We start from the raw sequence: 14,951 nt of genomic DNA, 5'->3' as shown, positions 1-14,951 counted from the left end.
CATTAAAAAGGGCAAAAAATTTCAGGTGCCAAAAAATGGAGGTAAGGCTATAGTAAAGCACAAAAAAGGGCAAAAAAATTCATAACTCAAAAATATGGAGGTAAGGCTATAGTAAGACATAAAAAACGGCGAAAAGATTGCTTGCGCCAAAATATGGAAGTAAGGCTAAGGTAAGGCATAAAAAAGGGCAAAAAAATTTCAGACCCCAAAAAATGGCGGTAAGGCTATAGTAAGGCATAAAAAATGAGAAAAAAAAATTCAAGTGCCAAAAAATGACAGTAAAGCTATAGTAAGGCATTAAAAAGGGCAAAAAATTTTGAATGTCGAAAAATGACGGGAAGGCTATAGTAAGGCATAAAAAATGGCGAAAGAATTTATAACGCCAAAATATGGAGGTAAGGCTAAGGTAAGGCATTAAAAAGGGCAAAAAATTTCAGGTGCCAAAATATGGAGGTAAGGTTAAGGTAAGGCATAAAAAAGGGCAAAAAAATGTCAGACCCCAAAAAATGGCGGTAAGGCTATAGTAAGACATAAAAAATGAGAAAAAAAACTCAAGTGCCAAAAAATGACAGTAAAGCTATAATAAGGCATAAAAAAGGGCAAAAAAATTCATAACGCAAAAATATGAAGGTAAGGCTATAGTAAGGCATAAAAAAGGGCAAAAATTTCAGGTGCCAAAAATGGCGGTAAGACTATAGTAGGGCATGAAAAACGGCAAAAAAATTTCTAATGCCAAAATATGGAGGTAAGGTTAGAGTAAGGAATATAAAAGGGCAAAAAAATTTCAGGTGCCAAAAATGGCGGTAAGGCCGTAGTAGGGCATGAAAAACGGTGAAAAAATTACTAACGCCAAAATATGGAGGTAAGGCTAAGGTAAGGCATTAAAAAGGGCAAAAAATTTCAGGTGCCAAAATATGGAGGTAAGGTTAAGGTAAGGCATAAAAAAGGGCAAAAAAATGTCAGACCCCAAAAAATGGCGGTAAGGCTATAGTAAGACATAAAAAATGAGAAAAAAAACTCAAGTGCCAAAAAATGACAGTAAAGCTATAATAAGGCATAAAAAAGGGCAAAAAAATTAATAACGGAAAATATGGAGGTAAGGCTATAGTAAGGCATTAAAAAGGGCAAAAAAACTTCAACTGTCAAAAAATGGCGGTAAGGCTATAGTAAGGCATAAAAAGGGCAAAAAAAAATTATAACGCAAAAATATGGAGGTAAGGCTAGAGTAAGGAATATAAAAGGGCAAAAAAATTTCAGGTGCCAAAAATGGCGGTAAGGCCGTAGTAGGGCATGAAAAACGGTGAAAAAATTACTAACGCCAAAATATGGAGATAAGGCTAAGGTAAGGCATAAAAAAGGGCAAAAAAAGGCAGGTGCCAAAAAATGGCGGTAAGGTTATAGTAAGACATAAAAAAGGGCAAAAAATTTCAGGTGCCAAAAATGGCGGTAAGGCTATAGTAAGGCATAAAAAAGGGCAAAAAATTTCAGGTGCCAATAAATGGCGGTAAGGCTATAGTAAGGCATGAAAAAAGGCAAAAAATTTTGAATGTCGAAAAATGACGGGAAGGCTATAGTAAGGCATAAAAAATGGCGAAAGAATTTATAACGCCAAAATATGGAGGTAAGGCTAAGGTAAGGCATAAAAAAGGGCAAAAAAATTTCAGACCCCAAAAAATGGCGGTAAGACATACAAAATGGCAAAAAGATTTATAACGCAAAAATATGGAGGTAAGGCTATAGTAAAGCACAAAAAAGGGCAAAAAAATTCATAACTCAAAAATATGGAGGTAAGGCTATAGCAAGGCATAAAAAAGGGCAAAAAAATTAATAACGCAAAAATATGGAGGTAAGGCAAAAGTAAGGCATTAAAAAGGGCAAAAAAACTTCAACTGTCAAAAAATGGCGGTAAGGCTACAGTAAGGCATAAAAAAGGGCAAAAAAAGGCAGGTGCCAAAAAATGGCGGTAAGGTTATAGTAAGGCATAAAAAACGGCGAAAGAATTTATAACGCCAAAATATCGAGGTAAGGCTATGGTAAGGAATATAAAAGGGCAAAAAAATTTCAGGTGTCAAAAATGGCGGTAAGGCCGTAGTAGGGCATGAAAAAAGGCAAAAAATTTTGAATGTCGAAAAATGACGGGAAGGCTATAGTAAGGCATAAAAAACGGCGAAAAGATTGCTTGCGCCAAAATATGGAAGTAAGGCTAAGGTAAGGCATAAAAAAGGGCAAAAAAATTTCAGACCCCAAAAAATGGCGGTAAGGCTATAGTAAGACATTAAAAATGAGAAAAAAAACTTCAAGTGCCAAAAAATGACGGCAAGGCTATAGTCTGGCATAAAAAAGGGCAAAAAAAATTTATAACGCAAAAATATGGAGGTAAGGCTATAGAAAGGCATAAAAAAGGGCAAAAAAATGTCAGGTGCCAAAAAATGGCGGTAAGGTTATAGTAAGGCATAAAAAAGGGCAAAAAAGTTTCAGGTGCCAAAAAATGGTGGTAAGGCTATAGTAGGGCATAAAAGAGGCCAAAATATTTGATGTGCCAAAAATGGCGGTAAGGTTATAGTAGGGCATAAAAAATGGCGAAAGAATTTATAACGCCAAAATATGGAGGTAAGGCTAAGGTAAGGCATTAAAAACGGCAAAAAATTTCAGGTGCCAAAATATGGAGGTAAGGCTATAGTAAGGCATAAAAAAGGCAAAAAATTTTGAACGAAAAAAAAGGCGGGAAAGCTATAATGAGGCATAAAAAACGGTGAAAAAATTACTAACGCCAATATATGGAGGTAAGGCTAAGGTAAGGCATAAAAAAGGGCAAAAAAGTTTCAGGTGCCAAAAAATGGTGGTAAGGTTATAGTAGGGCATAAAAAACGGCAAAAAAATTTCCAATGCCAAAATATGGAGGTAAGGCAATAGTAAGACGAAAAACGGCGAAAAAATTACTTGCGCCAAAATATGGAGGTAAGGCTAAGGTAAATCAAAAAAAAGGGTGAAAAAATTTCAGACCCTAAAAAATGGCGGTAAGGCTATAGTAAGACATAAAAATGACAAAAAAAATTCAAATGCCAAAAAATGACGGTAAGGCTATAGTAAGGCATAAAAAACTGCGAAAGAATTTATAACGCCAAAATATCGAGGTAAGGCTATGGTAAGGCATATAAAAGGGCAAAAAAATTTCAGGTGCCAAAAAATGGTGGTAAGGCTATAGTAGGGCATAAAAAACGGCGAAAAAATTTCTAATGCCAAAATATGGAGGTAAGGCTAAGGTAAGGCATAAAAAGGGCAAAAAAAATTCAAACCCTAAAAAATGGCGGTAAGGCTATCGTAAGGCATAAAAAGAGCAAAAAAATGTCAGGTGCCAAAAAATGGCGGTAAGATTATAGTAAGACATAAAAAAGGGCAAAAAATTTCAGGTGCCAAAAATGGCGGTAAGGCTATAGAAAGGCATAAAAAAGGGCAAAAAATTTCAGGTGCCAATAAATAGCGGTAAGGTTATAGTAAGGCATGAAAAAAGGCAAAAAATTTTGAATGTCGAAAAATGACGGGAAGGCTATAGTAAGGCATAAAAAACGGCGAAAGAATTTATAACGCCAAAATGTGGAGGTAAGGCTAAGGTAAGGCATTAAAAAGGGCAAAAAAATTTCAGGTGCCAAAAATGGCGGTAAGGCCGTAGTAGGGCATGAAAAACGGTGAAAAAATTACTCACGCCAAAATATTGAGGTAAGGCTAAGGTAAGGCAGAAATAAGGGCGAAAAAATTTCAGTTGCCAAAAATGGCGGTAAGGCTATAGTAGGGCATAAAAAACGGCCCAAAAAATTCTCGTGCCAAAAAATGGCGGTAAGGTTATAGTAAGGCATAAAAAACGGCGAAAGAATTTATAACGCCAAAATATCGAGGTAAGGCTATGGTAAGGCATATAAAAGGGCAAAAAAATTTCAGGTGCCAAAAAATGGCGGTAAGGCTATAGTAAGGCATACAAAAGGGCCAAAAATTTACAAACGCAAAAAAAGGAGGGAAGGCTATATTAAGGCATAAAAATGGCGAAAAAATTTTCAGACCCCAAGAAATGGCGGTAAGGCTATAGTAAAGCATAAAAAAATGACAAAAAAATTTCAGACGCCAAAATATGGAGGTAAAGCTATAAGGCAATAGATAAAATACGGCAAAAAATTTTCAGATGCCAAAAAATGGTGGTAAGGCTATAATAAGGCATAAAAAATGGCAAAAAAATTCAGACCCTAAAAAATGGCGGTAAGGCTGTAGTAAGAAATGTTTCATGTTTTTGTCTGAAAAACCTGAACTATTTTCAATTTTTAAAGTTCTCTCTCTCCGATGTTTCCCATTCCCCCCTCTCACCTGACCAGCGTCTGGTTATGAAGGTCCCAGACCACGATGTTTCCATCACTGCAGCAGGAGAAACACACTTTGTTATCAGGCGAGATGGCCAGAGCGTAGCAGGCGGGAGCAGACGACGTCAGCTCTGCCTTGATGCGAGGAGTGGGCGTGGCCAAATCCCATATGGAAAGGGTGCTGGCCTCTCCCCCGACGATCAGCGTCCGGCCATCAGGGAGGATTTTACAGGAGCGGATGTAGTTATCACGGTTCTGATTGGACAGGATGAGACACATTAGGTGGTTTTCCACCAGCAGCAGTAACAAGTGAAGGGTAGATTGATAAAATGGAGATTTTTACATGAATATGATGCATTTTGATGTCAGTGACCAGAATAAGAATGAATACGTAATCTTATTATTTCTTGTCTCACCAGACAGTCCAGCTGAGCCATGGGACTCTTGCTTCCTGGCTGGCTGATGTCCCACACTTTGACGCAGCCTTTGCCTCCCGTGTAGACGTGACGTGTGGAGGTGCTGATGGTGACGGCACACACCACCTCCCCGTGGCTCAGGCTGTGGATCTGACGGGCGTGGCGGGGGATATTTGGGCCCAGCAGAGCATCAGGGGGAAAGGGCACAGGCTGCATCTGTCCGTCTGCACTTACATGGAAGGAGTAGGCACTGAGGGAAAATTGGAGAACATGTATTTACGTGTAGGTTCTTCAAAGCAGCCTGAAGAAATCTGACATGAAATCAGTTGATTGTTATTGAAAAAAGAACAGAACTAAGCAACAGGTGAACACAAAACACATCTGAGCGCTGAGTGAGACGATTGTTGCTCATGAACTTTGAGGAAAACTGATGTTAAAGCTCAGTGTGATTGAAAATGATCTAAATTTCCTATCAGTGTTTTCCTGAATGCTGGTAATGATTAGACTCACTGTTTCTGTGAGCAGTGCACAGCTTAATGGCTGATTGTGTTACAGAGGCACTGTGGCATTGCTAATGGCCAATCAATACTCTCCTAGTTGGAAGGCAAGGCTCATTCATGATTTCAAATTAGTCACACAAAACATGCAGATTTGACATTTGAGTAGAAAAAAGAAGAACAAAAAGGTGAGATGATGTTGAACTATTTTATTCATAAATATATTATCTGTTAAAGTCCAAGGTGGTGTTTTTCAGATTTACTCAATCCTTTTATTGATCAGTTAAATAGCTCTGTGTGTAATGAATAGCATGGTTTTATTACACCCTAATGCGTATAGAATAGATGATCAGGTGACAATGATGCCTCAACTTACGGTTTTCCACCAGAGGAACCTGGAATAGACGAGGAGAGTCCTGGTGCCCTCAAGTGAGAGCGAGAGTCATACGCCACCTAGAGGAAAAAGTGAGAAATATTCAAAAGTTTAATATTAAAAAAAAAGAAAGAAAAGAAGTCAGATTGATGTGATTTAAAATAGTTTTTCTTTGTTTAATTGAATGGAAAGCGGTGCCGTTAATTTGACTGCTTTTGTGCTTTTTAGCTTGAATAAAACATGGTGTTTGAGATTTACCTTTGGGTTGGATGATGTTTAAGACACTAGTATGTGCATAAATCAATGGGTAGATAACACCAAGATGCTTTTGTGTTCATCATTCTTATGTCACTGATGTTCAATAACAATTCTACTGAAGTTTATTTGATCGTGTTTAAGCCATTCCTTGTTCATTTGTTCAATGAACACTGCAATCAGCCTATAAACCTAATCTCATCTATCTCTATTTTTATTTTTATTTGATCACTTCAGTTCCAGCACCAGCTTCATTTATTAGTTTGGTCAAACTTAAATTCAACATTTAAACGAGACAAAATGAATAAATAAACTGAACTTGAACTCACCATGGGGCTTCGGGAGTAGGCGCTGGCTGCTGCGCTAATTTGTGGTGACAGAGTTAGAGCGCCGCCAAAACCTCCTGGGCTGGCCAGCTCACCATTCAGTCCTGCGTGGGACACCACGCCAAAATGAGCCGGGTATGAACCGGGGGGAACAGACATGGGACTGCGTAGAGCTGGGGAGGGCGGGAGAAAGGAAGGAGGAAGTGAGGGACGGAAGGACACTTAAGGGGGACAATGCACAGTCACAGGTAGACTGAGAAAAGGGGGGGTTTCTCTTCTTCTACTAAGACTTTGTACAGTTCTATGAGTGTGTGAGGTGAGTCTCACCGAGTGGGTCTGCACTGGTCGCTGCTTTGCTGACCAGACGAAGGCAGGAGGTGCTTGGACCGGGACCTCCAGTTGCTCCCGGGGCTCCAGGGGTTAGGGAATCACGGAGGGATGGGGATGGAGTGCCAGACTTGGACAGCGGAGACTTATCCATCTATAAAGGCATACAACAATAAATATTCCCAATAATACATAAAGTTAACCTGACAAAATAATTCTAGCAAAGATCTTGTTATAACAAAAGGTGAAAAGAAACTGGAAGTAGGTGCAGGAGCTAATTGATTTAAAATCACAAAGTTGGCATGTATGTGTGTCTTCTGACCTGTCCAGGGTCTTTAGCCTTTCCTGGGGCAGGACTGCGAGGGGTTGGTGTGGATGGAGCCTCTCCTGTGTTGGAGGAGCCTTGGGGCTCCTTCCTGAGGGTTGGGGCCCGATCTATCCCGTTCCCATGGGGAGAATGGGAAGGACTGCCAGCGGGAGAGTTCGGCTCCTGGAAGAAATGAGAATCTTCTTCATTCTTCAATAATCTATCAAACAGGTTTCAAATGTTTTCCTCTTAAAATCACATTAATCTAATTTCAAAAAAACTGGTTAACTGATGTAACTCATTCAGCATCTCCCATGTGGAAACCTTTGAATAATTACATTTCTCCTTATTCTCCTCACTCAATACCAGTTTTTATTCGCACTTGTTGAAGTGTGCATGATGCTGACTGTGTGATTATAGTTGTTTGCAGATACACAGAATGATTTGGTGCAGTCGGTGACGTCATAGACTAAATGGCGGATTGCAGGCTCAAAAGATATGACTTTCAAAAGGCTTGTATTGCCATAATTAACAAAAAACACAAAACTATCAAAACATCAATGCTTTGTTATCAATGAATCCACATACAGTATATCCATCCATTTCACTTCCCCATTAATGGGTCCAACAGTATGATGCCACTGGGCCATCACAGCCTCAGAGGAAAGTGCTGGTGTGTATTTTTCTTTGTTACAGTGATCAGAGATCTGCTCCTACGCCTATGTTTCAATATAATGGCCACAGTCTTGTATGCTTGTACATACATATTTCTTTCCATTATCACACATCCACATTTACATTATTTACCAGGATGTTCTTCTTCAGTTTTCTTACAATATCCACATTTGTCCCATTTTCCCTCTTTGCATGTGTACTAGCTCCCAATGACACCAGAGACTGCTTCTGCTTTTGTGCGGACTAAGAAAATACAGAAAGGCTTAGATGAAACATGTTTTGATATGATGCGTGAAGTATTTAAAGAGCCAAAATATTCCAGGGGTGTAAGCGGCTTTGCATATTTTAAACGAAGCAGACAACGGTTATATAATAAGAAGAGGGCAGAGAAAAGAGAGAGAGAGGGTGGAGTAGAATGAGACTAGTTGGAAAGAAGGAGTGAAATCTAAGGAGATACCAGAGACAGCACAAAGGCACATTACAAGGACAAACACATGATGACACAGAGGAGTGACAGTGTGTGTGTGTGTGTGTGTGTGTGTCATTGTGATGAAGGGAATCATTTTTTGGCTCGGGTCTTTGTTTCAGGATTTTGTCTGTCGCTCCTGTTCAGTCTTTTTCCCAATACTCCAAATTTCAGTACAATTTATTGATTTATTTGAGCACTGTGACTTAATGTGTAGTAGTCAGTGTTTGTGCGTTTGCTCAGTGATGGCTTTGATTACAATTGGAACAAGCTCCCGGCTATGAGATTCTGGATAATGTAGGGAATAAAAGCTGGAAGGATGTATTTCTGGACTTGTATTTCATTTATTGTCTAAAGCTGTGGATTTTGTCCAGGTATGCAGTCGGTACTAGAACCGATCCACGATTTAAACACACATCCACGTCTCACTGATGAACTCGAAAAACATGTTCTTAGTGAACTGTGGAAGAAAACTGCAAACTCCATTCATTCTCAGGGAGAATATGCAAACGTTGATAAGGAAAAGATCTCTAGTTCTACACACATTAAAGCAGCTGGAGACAAACTTTCATTTTCATTAAAAAAAAAAAAAAAAAAGACATTAAATGGGCCTCATAGATCATTTTTTTGCTTGAAAAAAATGCCACTTTAAAGTTTGTTTTGATCTCTACTCTAAGCGCTTTGTGTAGTGACATTGTCGGTGAAGTTTCATACGTTGCATTGTGGGATGTGGAGTCCTGAAGACGGACACATTAAAGTGTTTTTAATTCATTCCTATCGTGATTTCTCATGTTTGCCCCAAAAACTCTGTCAACGTGACTTCCCAACACATTTCGGGTGTTTTCACAGACAGGGAGTTATTGCAAAAACCGGCGAATATTTATTTTGGGTCTTACACAGAAAGATCCAAATCTGGACCAAATTGAATGTCTTGCAGAGTTGGGTGATATCACAGGGAATACTGGGAACAAACTGGAACGAAAAGCAATGTGCGAAACTTTACAAAGAAAGGTCGATAAACTGAGTGTATACAGTGGAGATCAAAACAAACTTTCAAACAGCAAATTCAACCTTTTCTATCTTTTGTTTTTTTCTCGAACAAATGATCTGTCATTTATTGATGAGGCTTTAAGTCTTTAAAGCTGATATCTGGAGTTTCTGAGAAATCTATGTTTATGTATGATGATTTTAAAATGTGAAAAAATACCTAACTAGTCTTACTATGGTTTACTGCCGGTGGTCATTCATACACATTAATGTGTCCCTGCTTCGTCCTATAAACCCTTATATACAAACAATCGACGAGTGCGCCCAGCCAATAGGCTTCGACTTCCTGTTTTTGAGACTGTCAATCACAGTGAATGTGGACCTGTACACGGAAACAAGGCCGCGCGTCACAACAGCAAACAGGTAAATATGATTTTGGCTCTTATCTGACCCATAGACATATATCAATGCGACCTTGTTATGTTCCGCGATGCGCATGCAGAATAGTAGAGGCGTGGCTTCTGGTAGATTGGGAGAGGCAGTGGGAGGAAGTGAGGCTGTTTAGGGCGGGACATCGAGACGTTTCTCAGAAAGTCCGGATATCGTATTTAAGTCTATTTAAACACTATTCTCCTTTCACATCTTTTCTCAGCCTCCCTTCCGAAGTGCTCTTCAACAGGCATTTACAAGTGGCTACGTCTTTTCGGAAATCCAGCAAAATTTTTAACAAATTCACTTGAAATCCACACAAAAACGTAATCCTTTCTTGTGAGTTGTGCACATACTATTTGTGTAGAGTTGATCCATTGAGAGTAAAACATAAAGAGCTCTGGAGACAGAAGAGGCTGGTGCCAAGTGTGTTTATTGTTGTTTTCTAGTGAACAACAAGCCTGGTTCTCCCAAGGTTGGAGACATGCGTTATTCAAGAGTTGGCTGTAGCACACAGTCAAAGAGCCATTGTTAAATAAAAGCTGCTGGTTCAGTGACAAGTGGCTTCCAGAGATAATGGTGATGTTTCACATAGCAGTGATGTAGCAAGTGACGAAGATGTGAGATGTGGTGATGGAGAGCCAGGAAACCTCTTCAAAAACTTCACATTTAATGTACGTCAAGCTATAGTGCAAATATGAAGGAAAACATTGTACCTCAATTTAAATTTGTCATTCTTTGTCTAAGAAGTAAAACACATTCTCAGCATATTAAGCAGCTTAGGAGTAATTCAACTTTAGGTTACTTAGTACTTCTCTGAGTTTCTCTGAGTTGAGTTTTTCCATTTCAATTGATAGACAAAAATAAAAATAGTTCAAGGCGATTCCAAATACTGGTGATGCACACAAGCTCAGAGGGATACATTCCTACTTCATTGACATGATGAAATATAAAATTCTGTTTTTGTAATGCTTGGTCAATACTAGGGAAAGTGATGAGTAAAAATAACCACCTTAGCAAAGTCAGCAACGTCCTCAAAAACACAAACACTGAGTAGATTCTTTAAGTTTAAACAATACGAAGAAATTGTTGGAACAGTCTAACTTCACAGAACCAGAACCAATTGATCTAATTTAGTAGAACACCTGATGACCAACTTCAAATGACTTTCTGCTATAAGGACTAGTGTTCAGAACAACTAGAACAGCAGGAGAGCAAGCTAACAGTTGTAGCATGGATCCACTAACTGAATCTGATTGTGCTCTTAAATCATGTAGATCCTCTGTCCTACGGTATAGAGCAGTGTTTCTCAAATTGGGGTACGCGATGGCACTACTTGAGATAGAGAGAAGAAAATTAACAAATAAAAGCATTAAAATAGGGGGTTTTATAATGTTTGTTTTTAGTTAAAAAAAGGTAATCATACTAAATATTACCAGCAACTCACAAAACGACAACAAAAACACACAAACTAAGAGAAAAACATACTGAATGATAAAAATAACAAACACACAGCAACACACAAGACAACAACAAAGGGGGTACTTCATTCAAAAAGTTTCAGAACCACGGTTCTAGACTACTTTATGTAACCTCGACGCACTGTTGAAGCGTTCATACTTGTTGTGTTGTTTACTGACCTCGTTGGAGACGTCCACCACAAGATTATCTTCACTTTTGTCTCCATCGCTGTCCTGAGGAGCACGAAAAACACAAGAAGCATAAATCATTAGAATTCTCTATTTCTAATTAAAACTAAAGACACAAATTATTTTCATCTCACACACCAACACACGATATGCCCTGTCAAACTTTAATAATGAAGAGTCAAACACGAGCTACTTTAATATCATCGGATATTTAGCTTTCACCAAATATCTGGCTTTTAACTGGTATACGAAGGGTATATCACTGTCTAAAATATAATTACACGTACACACACACACTGACACACCTAAACATTTACACCATGAGGACTTACATATGAAAAAAGATCTAAAGAAATAAGCTTAATGGGGACTTATTGAGGCATATTTGAAATGTAATTGATATGGTTCACCCTGGAGAACTGATTAATTGTCCCCACAAAGATGAGGAAGCTGTGCATACTGGTTAAAGTACTAACTGGGACATAAGTACCACTATGCATGCACATACACACACACACCCACGCACGCACACACACACACACACACACTCCTGTTGCGTGAATGTTCATCTCTTTCCACCTCTTTATACATCTGCAACTCAGCCTTAAGCTTCCTGCCTTTTTTCAGGTGAGAATGATGGCACTTAGTTGCCTTGGAAACAGTGCGTTGATGTGATCATGGCCTGATATTTCTATTGACATCCGCATGGAGTGACATCAGTACCAAATTATGCAGAGCAAAACAGGACAATGGCTCCAACCTTTTGAAAGAGCAAGAACAACAAGCTAGAGAGACAGGATGAAAGGAAAGGAAAGGAAAAGTAAAATGCCAAACGTAAGAAAAAAAAATCCACTACAACAGGAAAAGGAAATGAAAGAAACAGAAAAATTAGGAGAGAGAGAGAGATGTGGAAGAAAAAAGGCAAGCATAGAGAAATAGAAGGTGTAATATTGCTCGACAGGCACAAAAGAAGCAAAAACATTTAGGAAAGAAATGTTCTTTTCTTGAAAAAGTAAAAGTGGTTGGAAAAACATAATAGCCGATTGATGTACGCCAGTTTTTAAAAGATCATGACCCCTTGTAAAAATTGCAATTATAGACCATTCCTTCAAGGTACAATTAAAAGTTTTTTTTTAACGTTGAAGTTAGGTGATGTTGCCATTTCTTGCTAATTTGTATTTATTTTTTTTCTTGCTAATTTCAATAACCAGAGGTTGAGAGGAGCCAGTGCTTGGCTTTAGCTGAATGTTGCAGTATTCTAGAAGTCATTTGGGTTTCCACACTCAGAGCTGCCATGCATTTCACTCTTGAAAGTAACACTATACATTAACAATGATAGAAAGGTGTGAGTCTAATTATTGTTACAATGACAAACATCTCACGTTGCATTGTGTCAGAAAATATTTACTTTCCCGTGCAAGATACAAGCTATTCTATCTAATTAAACTGTATTTAAATGATGCCAAAAAGGTCATCTTAAGGCACACATCGTAAAATATAGTTATGCCAATAGTGTCAAACTCCTTTTAGTTCAGGGACCAAATACGGACCAGTTAAATCTCAAGTGGTCCACAGATTCTAGGTGTGAAAACAAGCAATTTAATCATTCATCTGCACTAGTTTGCACTTCCACAGATAATAGTATTTAAAGTATGTAAAGCACAGACAATGTCCAAGCAATAAGTGACAGATATCATCAGTCCCTGCAGAATCTTAACCATTATTCTGGGGAATAATTTAAGGAAAATTGTAGGATTTTGGAAAACATTAGAGTACTTATGCCATCATGTGATATAGGCATGAGAAAGGTGTGAGCCCTGGGAAAAAAAAGTTAAGTTTTAATGAATTGAGTTTCACACATGTGGTTTAAATAATTAAAAACCCAATATTTCCATATGAGCAAGCATCAAGCTATAAATGTAAGATTTCCCATGTGAGGGGACTATAGCAGAAGAACTCGAAGGCTACCTCTCAAAAACACAATCCCTTGCTTACACGTACATAAGAGTGTGGTGGAAGCGGCTCCTTCTCGTCACAGCGCCTCCTCTTGGGTTCAGCTCCTCCTTGCGATGAGGCGTAACCCCCTGACGGACCTTGGCGCTCCTCAGCAGGCTGACTGTCTGTTGACGACACTGACTTACTCTGAAAAAAAGTCAAATCAGATCAGAAAACCAATCAGTGACCATATGGATTAGTGATAAAAAAAAAAAAAAATGTTGATGAAGATTCTGATCAGACACACACGCATACGCACACATACGATTCAAGGTTAAGAACTAGCCACAGTAGCATGCAGGAGAGTCTATGAAGCTAATGAGACATGTCCCTTGGGGACTCCAAGCCTCATGTAAAATATGGCTCTCATTATTAAAGCCGTGCAGGCATATTTACAGCGAGCCATGTTCTGCTGCTCAGCTCATTGAAAACACATTCAAAGCAGTGCCTCGTTTTTTCTATTTTATAATTACAGCAAGGACAAGATGTTTGTTAAGAATCACTTATCATTGTGTGTCACCCTGTGGGGAGGAAAAAAGGTTTTGATGGTTCAACACATCAGCAACTTGCACAGGAAGAAAGAGACACCGCACATGAAAAGAGAGACGATATTAACCAAACTGCTCAGTGAATCTGTACAGCTTACACACTGTCTGACTGCCTCTTGCTTTTCCTTCACCCTCTCCTTTGTGAACACCTACAGGAGTGTTTTCTCTTCAATAAAAGCTGTTTCAATTAATCAACGTGGATTTCACAAACTTCCTCAACATGAATATGTAAATTCAGTCAAGACATGAACTCATGAGCGAAATACTTTCCTTGAATTGAACAAATCTGCATAATGTTATGGTCGCGAAACGCATATTTCTGGACTATGAATCTCTCCTTTTCAATTGACCATCCTTGTTCTTAACCAGACGGAAGAGGTCAGAGCATATTAGTCCAGTTTTAAAGTCCGAGTAAAGCAGAAATAAATTTGTGTTATGAGTTTGTCAGAACACAGAAACATGTGTCATTGACCATTGAGCCAAATTTGAAAGATGAAAAAAATCGCTAAGTATATAAAATTAGGTCTCAAAATCATGGAAAAACAAGCACTTCTCTCTGCTCTGAAGTGCTGGGTGCGTGTCAGTTAGAGCCGTCTCCGTGTACTGTGTCTATGGAAGAGAGAAGTGTGAAAGTGGCTCCAGTGTCAATAGTGCTTCTCCCATTGGTTTTCCAAAAGTGCTCGGATCAGGCCAAACAAGCTGTCAGGAAAGGTCTGCTCCACCCGAGTCCAAATATGTGCATCTCTCCCGGGTAGAGTCAGACCTGCGTGGAGGCAAAACACACAATCGCAGCGCAAAAAAAGTGCTAATTTCATGAAAAAGTGGCACCAGCGGATGCGTTTTATTCCCCAGAGTTTGAATATGTGGTTTGTTTTGGGCTAGGGGCTGAATTGAGCTCGCTGGAGGCCGCGGAAGTTTGGTGTGCTTCAGCAGCAGGGACGGATTTATGCTAATGATGGCTCCGTTACGTAACACAGCAATGATTTCTTTACACTGGCTCCCAGTCAGCCTCAGAATAGACTTTAAAGTTCTGCTGCTGGTGTATAAATCTGTGAATGGGTTTGGTCCAGAATACATCAGCGAGATGTTAGTCAGGTATGAACCCAGCAGGTCTCTCAGATCTATGGACACAGGTCAGATAGTGGAGCCCAGAGCTCACAGTAAACATGGTGATGCTGCTTTTAGTTGTTATGCTGCAAAGAAGTGGAACAAACTGCCAGCAGAGCTGAAGTCTATGAAGCCCAATGTGAACATTTTAAAATCCAAGTTAAAGACACTTTTTTTCTCTACTGTGTATGATTTAGAGGGAGATTTTTAATGTTTTTACTGCTGATTTAATGTTGTTATTGATTTTC

At 39.0% G+C, this 14,951-nt stretch overlaps 1 protein-coding gene across 3 annotated transcripts in view; it reads right to left on the bottom strand.

Moving 5' to 3' along the window:
* tle2b (TLE family member 2, transcriptional corepressor b) overlaps positions 1 to 14,951 on the bottom strand; it is a 96,123-nt gene that overhangs the window by 15,548 nt on the left and 65,624 nt on the right. For 2 of the 3 annotated variants that reach the window (XM_028443645.1, XM_028443647.1), the window contains exons 9-16: positions 13,055 to 13,195; positions 11,045 to 11,098; positions 6,863 to 7,030; positions 6,541 to 6,694; positions 6,217 to 6,386; positions 5,636 to 5,712; positions 4,763 to 5,012; positions 4,354 to 4,601 (exon numbers count right to left, since the gene is read on the bottom strand). In XM_028443645.1, the coding sequence (XP_028299446.1) occupies positions 4,354 to 4,601; positions 4,763 to 5,012; positions 5,636 to 5,712; positions 6,217 to 6,386; positions 6,541 to 6,694; positions 6,863 to 7,030; positions 11,045 to 11,098; positions 13,055 to 13,195 (1,262 nt within the window). The remainder of the gene's footprint in view (positions 1 to 4,353; positions 4,602 to 4,762; positions 5,013 to 5,635; positions 5,713 to 6,216; positions 6,387 to 6,540; positions 6,695 to 6,862; positions 7,031 to 11,044; positions 11,099 to 13,054; positions 13,196 to 14,951) is intronic. The other variant, XM_028443648.1, reaches the window with a different exon arrangement.

The sequence above is a fragment of the Gouania willdenowi genome, chromosome 4 (assembly GCF_900634775.1).
Source record: "Gouania willdenowi chromosome 4, fGouWil2.1, whole genome shotgun sequence".
In the NCBI taxonomy this organism is placed as follows: domain Eukaryota; kingdom Metazoa; phylum Chordata; class Actinopteri; order Blenniiformes; family Gobiesocidae; genus Gouania; species Gouania willdenowi.
Note: the sequence above shows the minus strand (reverse complement) of the source record. Positions and strands in the feature narration are given on the sequence as shown.